This window comes from Echinops telfairi, unplaced genomic scaffold, assembly GCF_000313985.2.
Source record: "Echinops telfairi isolate 266 unplaced genomic scaffold, ASM31398v2 ScPeMD7_7439;HRSCAF=8477, whole genome shotgun sequence".
Classification (NCBI taxonomy): domain Eukaryota; kingdom Metazoa; phylum Chordata; class Mammalia; order Afrosoricida; family Tenrecidae; genus Echinops; species Echinops telfairi.
Window position 1 is genome coordinate 3193566 of NW_022111339.1, and position 17247 is coordinate 3210812.

General features: G+C 42.7%; 1 protein-coding gene and 1 non-coding gene across 2 annotated transcripts in view; one reads left to right on the plus strand and one right to left on the minus strand.

Annotated features, from left to right (window-relative positions):
* The window catches only part of JARID2 (jumonji and AT-rich interaction domain containing 2), a 273050-nt gene that overhangs the window by 150545 nt on the left and 105258 nt on the right, over positions 1 to 17247 (plus strand). The window contains 1 exon segment of the mRNA XM_004718079.2: positions 11425 to 11566. Coding sequence (XP_004718136.2) covers positions 11425 to 11566 — 142 coding nt within the window.
* On the minus strand, positions 1758 to 1889 carry LOC115872690. Its single transcript, XR_004048006.1, has one exon. It is a non-coding gene; the product is annotated as a small nucleolar RNA SNORA72 (small nucleolar RNA).

Genomic DNA, 17247 nt, shown 5'->3' on the forward strand with positions numbered 1-17247 from the left:
AGGCCCGATGTCCTTCTGCTACCTTAATACTAAACCTATAAATATAGGCTCATAGATCTATTTCCCCATCCTCATATAAATATATTTGCATATGTACATATCTTTATTCATATGGTACTGTTTAGACATATATTGATAGTAGGAGTTTCAGCTCATGTTCTAGTAATTGAACTGGGCTATGGGCTCAGGGGTTAATCTCAATATTAGATTTGAATGGAGGAGACGAACTTGATATTTGATGAAGTCTTCCTTTATGGAAGTATTTGGATATGGAAATGTAGCTAGTATGCTATCATCATTAACTTCTAACAATGATATATCCTTTCCAGTCTTACCCTTTGTACCATTTCCCCTTTACAGCATTTAAGTGATTTTAAAGTTCTGTTGGCTCTTAAACTGAGGCTAGCCTCAATTTTATTTTTATTTTGTTGCTTAACAGAAGGTGAGCGTGCTGCTAGTCTTAACTGGTTCATTCCTCTCTTCTCTAGAAGGGGGCTGGTGTTTTATCTCCACAGTTCAAAACCTCAGTTCATGAAGAGAGCCTTCTCACTCCTTCCTGACTAGATAACAGAGCACAAGCACAGAAGTCTAGTTTGCATGTATTTAGGGCCTGCTGAGTGGAAGCTCAAGATGCTAATGATTTTGGGAAGTAAAAGCAGTTTGTGGCCAGCATCCTGTTAGGTCTTATCTTTTTGAGCTTTCAGAGCTTGTTACTTTTTAAAGTTGCTGTGAAGAGCAGGAAGCAGTGATGTTATGGGGAGTGTAGATAGGAAAAGAGCAGACTCTGTAACTGCGGATGGCTGTAAACTTCTGGGGCCCTTGTGTGTCAGGGTTTGAATGTTTGATCTGGGCTTGTTATGAGCTATCCCCATCCATGCATGACCTCCCTGGAATTCATTGCTGGTCAGTTTGTCTCTCTCCTTTTCTACTTTTTTGATAGACTTTGTAGAATTGCCCTACACCATATCGACATCGTTTTTAAAACTTTTTGCTTTGGGTGCTTTTGTTTCATGAAAGAGCCAAAAAGCAAATCCCAGTAAAGGAAGTAAGATGCCAAGTAGTCATGCTTGAATATTTTCTAATTGACGGTATATGTTTTATGCTGCAGTGGGATGCATACCCAACAATTGTTCACCAAGACTAAATAAGGGTGGGCTCTGGGAGTTCCCCGGCAGTGAAACGACTAGAGAGTGGTGTTCCAGGGTGTTAGTATGGCCAGATCCCTAAATAGCCTTTTGTCTATTGAGTCACATTGAGGCATACACTCTGGGATTTCTGGTTAATAAAGAAGTCTTCTTGTACCTCAGTTTTCTTATCTGTAAACTGGAAGATTGCAGATTGTACTGATTATCTCTGTGAAGGTCAATGGATAATTACAATTTTACAATGATTTAATGGATGCTAAGGCAAAGGAAAACCCTTACCTACTTCCCAGTATGTTTTCTTTCAAAGGCAGTGCAGAACAGCGAGACCTGGGACAGGAAGTTATCAATACTGTCTTTGGAATCAGGCAGTCCTGGGTAACTGCTAGTCAGGTGATGTCACTCCAGATAAAACAGATGCTTAAAGTTTTTTTTTTTTAAATTATATATTTTTTAGAAAACAAAACAATAATTTGACATTAATGGTGAGGGATCTTTGCAGGATTCCCTTCTTCAGACCTAATTGAGCATGTATTATTTGCTATTTCATTAGACAGTCATCTTAAACTTGACAAAGATTCTTACTTAGAGTACCAGCCATATACAGAAATTCACACTTAGCACCAGCATTTATAAAACCAAGCCCAGAGAAAGAACTCAGCCTAGGGACACCTGCATGGTCTTACTATAGCGAATGCTTAGCCTGCCCTGGCTATCACAAAACCAGGGCAGTGAGAATATTTGCAGTACTTTAGTGTGTTTTTGAGATTTAAATAAGCTCCTGGGTCTGAAGCTGATTAGTTTAAAGGAAACGACCAAAACGGGCCCAGTCAAAATAAGGGACACCCATTGGGGTAGGGTGGGGGGAGTCTGTGGGGAAATACCCATGTTCCACAAATTCCTAGAGGGGTACCCATCATCTCCCCTTTCCCCTTGGATGAGTTTAGGGAGAAAAGTGCAGGGGGGTGATTTGTTTAGAACATGTGTTTTGTTGACGGAAGTTGCAGCCTTTTAAAAATTGACTCAAAGCAAACCAACAAACGTGACAAGTGACAAGAGATGTGGACTGGGCACTCCCAGGCCAGTGAGCCAGCCAGCCCTCTGCTGGAGGGCTTGCCTTTCACCCCTCCAGCAGTTGCCAGGACACAGAATCCTGTTTTGTGAAAGATGCTCTAGAAACAATGAGGGAGCACAGCCTGTGTTATTAGATTAGATCAATTTGTGTGATTTGGGGAGGGGCTAGGTCAGGGGTGTGTGTGTGTGTGTGTGTGTGTACACATGGACACAGGGTGTCCGTGGGCTTGGTCTGGGCAGCGTGGCCCATGTGGCTGGGTATCAGTAGGTCATTTGGTAAGTAATGAAGCAGGGTGGGAGCTGGAATTGTAAGAAAGAGGAGGGTGGGCAGGCTGGCAGGAGGAGGTGCTTGGAGGAGCATGTGGAAAGAGATTTGTGTAGTCTTGTCTGGAGAGCTGCCCAGGTTTCCCAGCCAAAAAAACAAATACAAATAAATAAAAGACGAGTGTGGAATGACACAGATTACGATATTAAAAACGCGATGCTATTAAACATGTGACATTGAGCCTGTGGTCCAGGGGCAGGGCGGGGGAGGGGTGGAGGTCTGACTGGGCAAAGCAGCTGTGTGGACAATTAAACTGAATGCCCCCCTCCCCCATCCACTGTCCTCCCTCTCCCTTCCCGTGTGAGAAATTCCATAATTCCCGATTTGTCTGCATTGCGGGTTGGGGGAATGGTAAGATGAAAAGCTTGTCGCTCTTTTCATTTTTCTTATTTTAATTTATCAGGAGGAAAACTGGGAAGGGAAAAAAAAATACCCGGAGACCCCTCCTCCTCGGTGTTAGATTCCCTCCCCTCCACATAAATAACCTCCACTGCCTGCCGTCTCCCCTCCCCCCGGTCCCAGTGCTGTTCTGGCCGTCCTATTGCGGCGCGGAATCGGCACCGCCGCCTGCTTATTACGTACAGCGGAGGATTGTTGACAAGTGCTCTGGAGCCTGCCTCCGCCCGCCGCCCGCCCGCCCTCCCTGTCCTCCGTCCTCTCCCTCGCCTCTCTGCAATGATCCGGCTCTGAGGATGGCTGCTCCACGGGTCTGTCAGGTGCAGTTTTTGGTGGCTTATCTTGAGGAGCCTGGGATAGAAGGTCTGTTCCTCTAAATAAAATAAAAACCAAATAGCTCTAGATTTGTTTCAGGCTGGTATGGCTTTTGTTGGTGAAATAGGCCTTTGTGGGTTTCCCTGCTGGAGTCTGATTAAATCCATTATGGATGGCAAGGTGCTATATGGAAAAGTGTTATGATTTGCTTAGTATTAATCATCTTTCAGCTTTGATAACCTCCCCAGGGGCCATGGTGGTTTCTGCAAAGACACTGGAAATTTACAAGAGAGAATTAAGGCCGCTCTTAAAACAGTAAGCTCTGTTGACCATTTTGGTCAAACCTGCAGTTTTTACCAGGCTCGTATGAATTGAGACATCTCTCTGGGGACTGAACGCCACCGGCTCAGGCTGGTTCCTTTATGTTATTGCTAGTTTATTTGATCATTGCCCAGAATTTAAAAATAGATGCTTGATTAAAGTTGATTAGTTCATTCTCACCAGAGCTTAGGTTAGGAGTATACGCAGCGTGCATGATTTCCATCTCCCTTCATCTTCTCTTCTCCACCTCCGTGAAAGATGGAGCAAACTGAGGCCTGGTCCATAGTTCTCATGGGATTCTGGGTTAGAACCGTAGAGCTGTAAACTTCAGATGCTCATGCTTCATCTTCCGTATTTTGTGCACTAATCCACGTTTGTATGACTAGATACAAACACACATGAATTTTAGGGTCTACCATTAGGTGCTTCAAATCTGGGCAGATTTCATTTCCACACCCCTATAGCTCTGCTTCTTTGTGATTTCCAAGATGTTTCGGTGTTTGAAAGAATGGTGCTCCAGGGAGCTGTAGGCTTTTCAGAACTTGCTGCCAGCAGTTTTTGTTTTTAAAAATTAGCACAGGCCACTTAATAATCCTTATGCATCCATCTGGAAAGTAGGTGTGCAGTCAGGTCTCTAAGGGGCCCAGGTAATCGAACAGGGAAACCACTGCCCTTCCCGGTTGCCTCCAGACAAAACCTAACCCAGAACTTCTAAGAGCCCCTTGTTTATTATCTTAGGGAATGCCTATGATTGTCGGAAAGGGCTGTGGGGACGACATGATGATTTGCTTATGGACAGATTAGACAGTTAGGACACAGAATATGTAGCATTATTATCCCGTTATCATGGTAGATTCGTGCACTAACCTAGCTGCTTCATGGCATTTTGTGGGTTTGCATTAAAGCCAGCTTGCTTTACCTTTGTGGTAATTTTCCTATTAGTTCAGGATGTTTCCGTTAATAACATTTGTGGGATAAAATGCAATGATTTAATAGCATTTATTTGTGTTGTAATTTTTCCCCCCTCTTCCAAGTCTGGATTATTAACTGTTGCAGAGATGCAGTGCTACAAATAGGGCAAGTAGTATGCCTTGTAAAATCAGGTTTTGACCTCTCAAGGTTTCTTAGGACGTGCATTATGTTGTTGTGATTTTTTTTCCTCTTTTCTATCTCAAAGATCTATTAAGAAGACCCCTGATTTACTTCTGCTGCATAACTCTAAATTCCCACCATCTGGAGTCGTTGTAGCCATTGTTCTACACACCTAGGGGACTGGATGCATCTTTTTTTTCATAGGGACGGCCCTCTGGTGCTCTGGTGTCATCCTCTACTTAGTGGAACCCTGATCTTGGTGGGCAGTCACTACTAGGTAGTTTGGCAGGCATGTGCTTGGCTGGGCTGCCAGCTTAAAATTAAGGACTATGGACATAGAGGTGTGGGGGTTGGCAAAGAGGAGAAATGATTCAATGCTTCTCACTGTACAGAAATGTGGTGGTTTGTAATTCAAGGGTTATCACCATCCAATAGATCTGACATTTGCCCTGATGATGAGAAGAACAACCATGTGTAATCAGAGTGAGGAATATGTGAAAAGGAGGAAGAGTTCCCACAGAAGTTACTTATGCCCACGTGCTCAGGAGATTTTCCTCACTGATGTTGTGTTCATAGATGAACTTCTGGGCTGCCCCAGAAGTCTTTCCTGGATGCCAAGGCTGTATCCCCGGAGATTTGTTGTTCTCAGTACAGCTCACCTGTCAGCCTGGTTGCCCTTGGAATCCCCCAGTGGGTGCGTCTCCTGTCCAGTGACAGAGGTGGGAAGTGGGAAGGAGAAGTCTTTTATTTTCTAGCGGTGGCCAGCCATTCAGGGATAGCGGCAGGCAGAGTAGGGCCCCCTTTATGTCTTAGCATGGATCTGCCCTTGTGTAAGTACGGCCTCCTGGTAGGTTGTTCTGTGGTAGTTCAAGGTGAAGAGATGCTTTTTGGGGTGTGTGTGTGTGTGTGTGTGTGTGTGTGTGTGTGTGTGTGTGTGTTGGTGTCCCTTGTTGCGGGTCTTTCTCAGGTTCAATCATTCGCCTTGGCTCTGAAATTGGGGTGGGGTGGAGTCGGGCTGGGTGTCTTTCTCACTTTCCCTGTGGCCTACCTTCCCCATGCTAATAATTATCACTATCAAATGTGGACCTACCACATTTTCTTAAAAACCACCCACCCATCCCAAGACACAACAAATCAAAACCAACCAAAGAAATGGGGGCAGGCTCAATATTTCTAATGACTGAGAAATGTTGTGTGGGAAAAGAGTAGCAAAGGACTCTTGGATTATTTATTTATTTTTGTCCCTCCCCCAAACAAAACAAAGGCCTCGTGTTCCCTCCATTTTGGACTGTTTCGAGGGCTTGTTAGGCTCTTCTTTGGGTCCGGTCTCCTTGGCTGGAGTGGAGAGTCTTCATTGCTCGGGCAGAGTAGACAAAGGAGAGGGAGCCTGAGCCTGCTCAGGATGGAGAGAATTATTTTCAATAAGCTGAGGCAGTAAGTCATTTGTTTTCTGCATGCTAACTATGAGTATGTGTCCGTGGCACCCTGGGTCATGGCGGCCACTCTTCTCAGGGACCTCTGCCTTTTTCTCTGGGAGCATGTCCACAGACAAGCCCACGGTTGGCTCTCTGAAAGCTGTACTTTCTCGCCCCCTGGCCTGCGACCATAGATCAAATGGATGGAAGCTTAGCCACTGACCTGACTGCACAATTGGACTTAAACTCCCCACCCCATTTTAAAAGGAAGCAGTCCAATTTTTCCTCTGCCCAATATCTAATAAGGCAAGCCATTCCAAAATTTGAGAGGCACACTAAGCATTTGGAATGCCTCAGGAGGGAGTCCTGCCTCAGCAAAGAAGGCCTCGTGTATCATTTTTTTCTTAATTCAAAAGTGCTGCAGCTTACCTTTTGGTGCCCCCTCCCCTCATAGACGCACCAAAAATTGCTGTTGAAAATGAAAGCTCTTTGGATTCTTGACTGTTTAATATGTAATGTGATACCTTGTCTCACAGTGACAGGGTGACAGACTGCATTGGCTGCACAGTACAGAATTACCTCTTGTGCATCTCTTCCACAACAAAGCTAAATGCATGGATTCTCCCACATATGCTAATTACTCTGGTGTGCTCCAGATGTTTTAGAAGCACTGGAACTGCTTCAGAGGTCTTCTTGTTTTTCCTCTTTTTTTTTAAACCCCTGTTTAGGCAAGCAGCACTTTGTGGAAAGGAGACACCCAACCTTACCTTCCATTTGGAAATCTGCTGTGTATGTGTAGCTAATGGGAGGACTGATTCAAAATCCAGCGTGGTCAGGACCAGAAGTTCTAAGCCCGCTCTTCAGACTGATGAGGATGAGTTACTTGTGCATTTATGTTTCTACACCTATAGTTATCATCAATGTCTCTACTCCCAAAGCGCTTAAGGAATCATAAGGAATCGCTGCTTAATTTATGCCACAAATTTTCCATTCCATCTCCCTGCCCCCACCCGATATTGATGCAGAAGGAAGCAGCAGAGCATACATATCTTCTTCGAGTCTGAGGAGAACAATAACCTCCCTCTTTTCTGCCACAGTTCCAGGCTCTGAAAGGAGCTAGTTTGTTGCGATGCCTTATGCATGGGGGCGATGGGGAGGGCATTTCATTCCCTGCTACTGGGGGAGATAGGATGAAAAGCTGAGCGGGCGCAGCCTTTGATGGCAGGGTTCTGCAGTATTTGTTTTCTCGGGGGTTCTTGGCTCCTGAGAAAAGACCGGCTCTGTGGTGAAGGAGTGAGCTCCTGCCTGTGACTCTGCTCCTGTCAGCTGATGGCGACTTGCTGAGGTTGCAGGCGCAGTCCCCAAGCTGCCTTTACCAGCGATTTGGAGTCTTCAGCTCACATTTATTGCTTTTGTGAAAGACAATAGACATGCTTTAATTTTAAGTTCAACCTGCTGAATATTAATAGAGAGGAACAGATGCTAATGTAGAGACTGAAATCGTGGGCCATTCAATTTCCGCTTTAACCTTCTCTCCCCAACAAAGGTTTGTGCATGTGGGTGGGTGGGTGCGGGTGTTAGAAAAATAAAAACGCCTTCTATGTTTGTAGGAGGGGGTGCCATTTCATTATTTTTCATTGACTTAAAAATAACAATGTAAAAGATTGGTGGCAGTGTTTTGTTAGGTAGGGGAAAGAAAAGGCAGCCCACATTAGCTTGTCTAATGTTATAATAATGGCTGTTCTGCCCCATGGCAGCATATTCCATCTTGCTGACCTGGCTCTTCTGGAATGGACAGGCCATACAATTTGAATTAAAACAGTAAAACTAAAATAGGTTCTGTCAGCATATTCAGTAGATATATATGGATGGTGGGGGTTGGGTGGGAGGGTGCTAAACTATAAATGTTCTCTGTGCTGACTAATACAGAGTGGAATGCTCAAATTTGAGAAAGATTTAGTGGTTGCTCTCGTGCAGAACAAGATAGTCTGGCCCCTTCAAAAAGGCTACAGAAAACTATGGGGCCTCATGTTTCCGTTCTCACAACCAGCAACTGATGACACGTGTTTTGGGGTCCGTTTCCATAATCTGGAAAATAAACTGCATTGACGTAATCTGTGCCCCTCCTGGTTCAGATCACTCACTTGTTCACTTGCCATCGAGTCTATTCCAGCCCATAGTGACCCCATAGGACAGATTACACCTGCTGCCCTTGAACTGTCGACAGGGCATAGAAAGCCTCGCCTTTCTCCTTTGGAGCAAATGGTGTTTCTGAACTGCTGTAGGTAACCCACTATGCCAGCAGGGCTCCCTTTTTCTGGTGCAGACTTAATTGGCCCAGAGATTGTGATAGGATCTGTATTTTAACTTCTTAAAATTGTTCATTGGGTAATACTTTACAGAGCTAGGTCAGTTTTTCATTCAATAGTTCATGTCATGATTTCAGTCCTTAGAAATATAGAAAAGTGGGAGAGGGTTGACGCCGGACAGGGCAAGATATGACAAAATAACAATTTATAAACTATCAAGGGCTTATGAGGGAGTGGGGAGGGAGGGGAAAAATGAGGACCTAATGTCGGGGGTTTAAGTGGAGAGAAAATGTTTTGAGAATGAAGTACAAATGCGCTTTACACAATTGATGTGTGTATAGATTGTGATAAGAGTTGTATGAGCCCCTAATAAAATGTTAAGAAAAACAAAACAAAACAACAACAACAAAAAAGAACTATAGCGTCACGTACCCACTTCTTCCCTGGGTGTCCTAGTTCCATTCCTCCTCCTGTCTGTCCTCCATTTGAGTTTACATACCAAAAACAAACCGTAAAACCCACTGGCATCAAATCGATTCAAACGCACAGTGATCCCATATAGGGTTTCTAAGGCTGTATATAAATCTTTACCAGGTCAAATAGCCAGCTTTCTCCTGAGAGTTGGTGAGTTTGAAATGCTGACCTTGCGGTTTGCAGTCCGACCCTAACAGCCAGCGCCACCAGGGTTCCTCTGGTAACAAAGTGGTTCTGAACACCAGGTTTTCTGGACCCATCATTTTGACGCATTTTCACTTGTCTTCAACGAAAAATCCAGAAACTGTTTACATTTGCCACTTAAACCATTTATGTTGACTTTTATCAGTTGAATGATACAAACCCATATTCATTTTCTTTTAAGCCTTCTAATCTCAATTTTTTTAATTAAAAAAATTGTTTAGATAATTTTATTGGGGGCACTTACAACTCTTGTTGCAAACCATACATCAATTGTATCTGACATATTCGCACATATATTCCATCGTTCTTTTCTAGACATTTACTTTCCATTGAGCCCTTGGGATCGGCTCCTCTTCTTTCTCTTCTCCCACCTCCAACCTCCAGCTCCTCTTATCTCTCCCCCCCCATCTGCCCACCCCAATCTCAACCTTTTTTTGTGTGGTAAACTTATCTCTGTAGATAATGTGTTGATTTTACAAGAACACAAACTGAGTATTCATCCCAGTAAATCGCTGGTTCATTTGTGAAAGCATTATTTCAGCCATGAATATAAATGTAGTCCAAGAGTTCTTAGAAAATAAGCTTCAACTATAAAGAAAAACCATGCTACAGAGATTGTCATACTGACTGGTTCAAGTGACCCAACTTGCCATACACTGCACCCTGTATCTCAAATGTTGAATAGGATAAATTTCAAACAAACATATAGTTCATATAGTTTCATTTGCTAGTTAATAGTGTGTAATTATGTTTTCTTACTATACATGAATCATTTTTAAATGTTTTTTAAAAGAAAAACATTTAAAGTTGTTTTTAAAAGAAAGTGTCCACTTTCATACATGTGTCAATTTGTATGTCCGTAGTTAGCTATATAAGAAATGCCTGTAATCTGGTGTTAAAATATGCTTCCAGGATGTTTATTTAGTATTAAGGTAGCAGATAGACATTGGCCTCCACTCAAGTACTCCTTTAATGCAAGGGCATTTTGTTCTATTAAATTGGCATTCCATATGCTCACCTTCCCAACACGATCGCTGAAGACAAAGCGAGTGCATAAGTAAATGTGAAGAAAGCTGATGGTGCCCAGCTATCAAAAGAGATAGTGCATGGCATCTTAAAGGCTTGAAGATAAACAAGCGGCCATCTAGCTCAGAAGAAACAAATCCCACATGTGTGATCATGAGGTGTCTATGGGATCAGGTATCAGGCATCAAAGAACAAAAAATGAGGGGAGTGCGGAGTAAGCCCATCTGTAGGCAATTGGATATCCCCACACGGAAGAGTTGCAGGGAAGAGATGAGCCAGTCAGGGTACAGTGTAGCAATGATGAAACATGCAACTTTCCTCTAGTTCTATTTAATGTTCTCCCCCCACCCCCACGACCCCAATTCTACCTAACAAATCCGGCTAGGCCAGAGGATGTACATTGGTACAGATAAGAACTGGAAACACAGGGAATTCAGGACAGATAAACCCCTGAAGACCAGTGGTGAGAGTGGCGACACCAGGAGGGTGGAGGGAAGATGGGGTAGAAAGGGGGAACCGATTACAAGGATCTACATATAACCCTCTCCCTGGGGGATGGAAAACAGAAAAGTATGTGAAGGGAGACAGTGTAAGACATGACAAAATAATAATTTATAAGTTATCAAGGGTTCATGGGGGGGTGGGTACCAAGAAGGGAGGGTAAAATGAGCTGATACCAAGGGCCAAGTAGAAAGCAAATGTTTTGAGAATGAGGATGACAACAAATGCGCTTGACACAATGGATATATATATCCATTATATATATATTGGGATAAGAGTTTACAAGACCCCCACAATATGATGATTAAAAAAACATACCAAACTTTCAGGATCAGCAAAATAGCAGCACCACCTAGCATAATTGCTAGAATAAGACCTTTGGGCAGGTGTGGGCGGGTGAGGCTGGGCCTGTTGTGTATTAATAAACTGTCCAGGTGACCTGTGATGCTTGCTCACAATTGAGAACTACGGATCTTTACAATTTCCTGATATGATTCATGTCTGAAGGAAAGGCCAGGTTGTCTTCTTTGTGGTGGTGGTGGTGTGCTTACGCCTTGGGCTGCAATCTGTGTGATTGGCAGTTCAAAGCCATCAGCTTCCACAAGTCTCCTCAAGAGAAAGACTGGACTTTTCTGCTCCTATAAACAGTTACTGTCTTAGAAACCTGCGGGGGTGGGGGTGGGGTGGGGATTAGTATGAGTCCTCAATGATTCAATGGCAGTGAGTTTTGTATGTGTGTGTGTGTGTGCGCGCGCGCACGTCTTTACCTGCCATGTTTTGGGTTAACTGTACAGAAGTGCTAATGCCATCTCCCCTTCTCTCATCTGTAGGGCTCCTTGGTAATGGCCAGTCTAAGGGATTAGGACCAGCATCTGAACAGTCAGAGAACGAGAAGGACGATGCATCCCAAGTGTCTTCAACTAGCAACGATGTTAGTTCTTCCGATTTTGAAGAAGGGCCATCGAGGAAAAGGTTAGTACCCAAAGCGAAAACTTTGGTACCTTCAGCCAGGAGGGAGGGCTAGAAACATAGGTGCAACTTCCTAATGCCTGGGAACGTGAGCTCACTTAACTGGGTTTGTATTTGAAGTTCTTCATGGATTTCAAATATTTTGTACTGTTTCTGGTTAAAAATGAATCAACCCAAAACTCCTGTGGGCCAAAAAAAACATGTTCCTGCCACAAAGTTGGCCCCAAGTTGCTAGCTTGTAATGCCTTTCCTGGTCATTGCAATTGACTCTTGTTGATAGCCATCCAGAGCCTTGTGTTATATGTGGTATTTCATTACTTGTTGTTTTTAAAATCTTTAGAGCGTTCAACGTGTTTATTTTAAAAGTTTTTTTCATACTTGGAAGTCCAAAATCACATTGTGTGCACCTTAAATTTTATTTATTTATTAAAAAAATTTTTTAAGACCATAGCTAGTCATTATCAAATGGATTCTTTAATTTACCAGGAGATATTTTTTTCGGCTGACCTTTCCTAGATGCACGTAAGATGGTTTTAAGTAAGGAAGTTGGCACTGGAAGTGTGATAAGATCTTTTATGGTTTTATGCTCAAATAGTGACATTGTGGTCATGTATCCCTTTAACTTAGTGGTATCTGCCTGACTTCATGCATATGCCCTGTGTTGCTTATTTTCTTTCTCCTCTGACAGATTTGTGACTTATGTAGTTTCTTTTCAATTTTCGTGCTTAATATTTTCCATGGCTAGATTGATGGTTTATTTTAGAGTCAGTTTGAGTGTTTAGAGGGAAAAGGAGGGGAGTGTGGGATGAGGGTCCTGGTTTGCTCCTTTTGTTTGCTCACTCCACAGAATTACGGGTTGTTTTTTAGAAACTATCGCCGTGTGTGTCAAAAACAACTGAGTTTAATGGAAAATTCAGAGGGAGGACAAGATCAGCTATGATGTGCCAGGTGTTCACAATGCTTGGCAGCTTCTTGGATCTGCGGTTTGGAATACATAGTCCAGTCTCACCTTATTTCCATCCGTCATGCAGTGCTTCCGTTTATAGAGCCCACAGCACAGCGAGCATATGTTACCTGTCTTAAATGCCAGCCATGTTTTGCACTAATCCTCAGTGCTGTGTCTTAGAAGATGCCGTAAGATTTGTTAGGAGTACATTTAGATCTGCTCTTGCATCGCGTTCTGTATGTTTCTCTTTCTAAATACACACTGTATATATGTGAATGACTTAAAGACATATGTGTAACGTTGAGCATTGTTCCCAACTCACACCTCCTCTCCATTTTAAAGATGACTCATCATAAAAGAGGGAGTTGTACCACATGGTGCAACATATCAGTGAATTATTGGGATACACAATAATTATTATCCATGTGTTCAAGCTTTGGGCAGTCATGCATTTGACATCCTTCGCTGCCACTTGGGAGATGATTAGGAACGACTGTATTCACTACCTGAGCTCAGTGCCTGTCCTTCCTGCTCTCCTGAGGCTATGGCTGGCCAACATTTGGGTACATTGATGAGAAACAGTAGACTTCCTTTAGGTTGAAGTGTCTCTGTACGAGCATCTCTCATGGATGTTGGTGCTGGGGCTACCATGTTTGTGACGGGACAGCACTGTAGAACAGTGGCTATGCATCTGAGAGGGCTTCTTAAGAAGCATTAAAAAGAACTTAGCGGGCAAATCTGTTTTAGTTATTAGTAGGCCAGATACTCGTCTTACTGAATTCATATTAATGATTCCGAACAGCTTATTATGTGGTTATGGTCACAACTCTAGTAGTGAAATCTATCAGAGACAATTGTGGATTAGACTCTACAGGTTAAGCTAGATTTATGGCTGGTTGCAGTGGCCCTGATTATGGGCGGTGGTGGTAGTGGTAGTGTGTGTGTTGTGTCTGTGTTGAGGAGATGCTTGTGGCTTTCAAACAGGTTGTGTAGTTAGTACATAATTGTCTTAGCAAGAGTATAATACATGATCCTATTGAAATATCTTGAGGGTTATAGGCTTTAGTTTTTGATTCCTCATTGTTGTTTCCTGGTGGTGGTGTGAACCATGAAGGATGATGGATAAAGTGGAACTGGAACTCTAGTGCAGGCGTCCTCAAACTATGGCCCGTGGGCCACATGCGGCCCACTGAGGACATTTACCTGGCCTGCCCCGCCAGGTGTTTTTGCTCTATTTTGTTTTTTTACTTCAAAATAAGATAATGTGCAGTGTGATAGGAATTTGTTCATCGTTGTTTTTTAAACTATAATCCGGCCCTCCAGTGGGTCTGAGGAACAGTGAACTGGCCACCCTGTTTAAAAATTTTGAAGACCCCTGTCCTAGAGCTCCATCAATGGACTCAGCCCTCCGCTCTCCTCACAAACAGCATACCTTTTAAATAAGTTGATCGAGTGTGCTAACCCTGGTGAAGATGTCCAGCCAAGTCCAGAGTAACTGCCTGAAGTCGTTATTTTAAAATGTCCTTCAAGCACGACATGCTTTGTTGACCAGATGGCAGTTCTTACTTTGGATCTAAAATTCCTACATCATCATATATACATAGATGAGCATGTTTGAAAGTTGGACATTTTAAGGTTCCTTTAGTGGTTACACTTTCTTGAATAAAATACTGACTCTTCAAAAATCCAGGCTCACACTTTCTCTATATGCTTCTCTAGTTTTTTATGATTATGTGAATTTCTAGTTATTCTTTCACTCTTAAAATGAGTCCTGATGTGTACATCCCGTTATGTACTTGTTTTGAGGTTTAGATAAAAAGGTATTTTGTCACAGTCAGCAGAGACATACAAGGGAATTTCTGTTTGACTTCCTTCTTTGAAATTAGAAACTGAAGCCAGCCACAGATGACATCTTACCTAGACTAATTTTCCAACCTCTGAATTAAAACAGTTACACTTTTTATTAGATGATGCATGTAGCATGGTTTTAAAAGAGGCTCAGCCGATTCTTTTCAGGTTATGTTTATTGTTGTTTCCTTTAGGAAGTCCGTCCCTTGTATATGCTGCCATCACTTTTACTTCACTTAAGACTCTTCTTGGCACAGATGTAAAAGCTTTAGAATTTAGAGTTCTTATAGTTCGGCACTTTTCTAAAATTTATTGTTATCCCTAGTATATTTCTTTATGGAGATTTTAAGAATAGGTATTTTAAATAAACCATTTGAAGCTTATTTAAGATAATTATTTGTAAAAGGAAGAGTTAGCCCCCTTTCGGAAAGTTTTCTGCTTCCAATGGGGTAGGCACTCAACTTTTTTTTTCCCTCCCCAGTAACTTCCTTAGAGTTTGGTTTTAATTTGTCTATTGTCAAAGGGCTTTTATTTTTAAATGATCAAACATTAATATTGTTTCCATGGTATGGAATGATACACCCCTTTTGTATTCGATGCACATGCTTAGCATCTTTCTCCTTACTGCCTTATACTGGGCAATCTGTCACCTTTTATTGTTTTTAGTAAACTTGTATTTCCTTCAATTAGCTGAGTATTTGGGGACATCAGATTGAACAGTTAATGTTGAGAAGGTGTGGACTGACTGAGAAGTCTTAGGAATGATGGGTGTGGGAGGTGTAGGGGTTGTTTTGTTTGGCTGGTAAGTAATAGATTTCTTTGAGTTATAATTAGAAAATGAAAAATCCATGGGTTCAGAGATCGAACAGAATTTAAAACCATATATATATATTTGTGTGTGTGTGTGTGTGACTTGATGGGTGGAGATAGTAACAATTTAAAGACAATGGTAGTTTTTCTGGTATGTGGTTAATAGTATGGAGTGGAACCCAACTCTCTCCTGGCTCTACCATTTATTTGTTGTGTGACCTCAGCCAGGTTATATACTCCTTGGCCTTACTTTCCTCATCTGTAAAATGTATCAGTCATAGTCTGATCAAATGGTGGGCTTTGTGAATTGAACATATCAGTTCACACATCTCATGGCTATAGTTGTTGTCAACGAAACTTGCATTGCTAGTCAATTGAAATACAGCAGACACTGTGCAAAAGAGAAAGAGAAAGGAATCTGATTGTCTGCTCAGAGCAGGAGCAGCGTGCAGCCCCTGATGGAAATTCTATAAGCCCCCTATTTTGGAGACACTTTGGTCCTTTATTCCTGGAGGTTCCTGCAATTTTTTTTTGGGGTGGGAGGTAGTAGGTTCTTGGGATTCTGAATCTTCCCTCAGTGGGCTTCTCATTTGAGAAATGGACTCAGGTAGAATTGCATGTCACACTGTGTGGGTCGTTCTGGTGGCTCTTGGCCCAAAGTGAGCATAAGTTCTCAATCTCAGCCCACAGTGGAGGAGTCTGGTGCTGTTCCTTGTGGCTTGGGATGGGACGCCGTGTTAGATGGAAGATTGAGTTAAGAGAGAGGTGGGCCTCAGAGTACCAAGTTTGGGTGGGGAGTTCAGTCAGGAAGGTGGAGGGTGTTTTTGGTCTCGCATTCATGTTATCTTGTTAATGGCTGCCAGCTCTCTTTGGGGGGACATGAATAAGCATATATTCATTGGTTATTTGGGGCTTTTAATGAATACGCATTGTGATTTCTATCCTACAATGGCACCTCATCACAGCAATGTGTAGGCACATGGAAAAGTGTGGGCGTGTGACTCGCTTTGAAATCATTGAGTCATAGGAAGGACCCTCGTGTGGCTTTCCTCACTAGCGGTTGGCGTGAAGCAGGCGGAAGCAAGTTGAGGTTGTGAGGAGGAGATGGCTTGGTAAGCAGATTCCATCTCCACTATTCATATGTTAGTCATTGCTTCTTTTTACCTTTGCGAGTGACCTCAATTTCTCGCATATTTAATACAGATCTCATGAAAAAGTACAACCTAGTCTGCTTTGGGGGCCCTGGTGGCACTGTTTGTTGGGTGAACATTGGACTGCTAGCCACAGAGTTGGCAGTGCAAACTCATCAGCTGCTCCTTGGGAGACAGGCGAGGCTGGCTATAGGGTTGCTGTGAGGCACATTGACTTGATGGCAGTGGGGATTATGTGTTTTAAGTCTGTACTACCGTGTTTCCCCGAAAGTAAGACATCTCCTGAAAATAAGACCTACTTACAGTTTTGCCTCTTGCTGAAACATAAGGCCTCCCCAATAATAAGCTCCCCCGAAACCACCATAACCCTGCACTCTGGACTCTGGATTGTAGTGGCGGGCGCTGCTGCGCAGGAACAGATAGGAAGTGTGAGTGAATGTACCATAGATTGTTGTGCATGGAAATAATGGTAGTAACAAGAAATTCTTGATACTGTAGGATTCACAGTTTGTCTGGTTATGCTGGTTTGTGATGACAACTACCGTATCATATACAGATAATAAATTTCCGGGTTTTTTTTGGGTTCAACAATGCGTACCGTATCTTTGGGAGCAAAAATTAATATAAGACACTGTCTTATTTTCGGGGAAACAGGGTACTTCGTGTGTGCTCATACTCTAGAAAACAGTGCGACAGAAACACTGAAGTGCAGACTGCTTCAGGCGGTGGGGGTGTATAGATACTGTTATCTTTGTGTCAGACAAAGAGCCCGCTGTATTTTATTTTGTTTATTTATTTTTATCATTTTATTAGGGGCTCATACACTCTTAACACAATCCATACATACATCAATTGTGTAAAGCACATTTGTACATTCATTGCCCTCATCATTCTCAAAACATTTCCTCTCCACTTAAGCCCCCGGCATT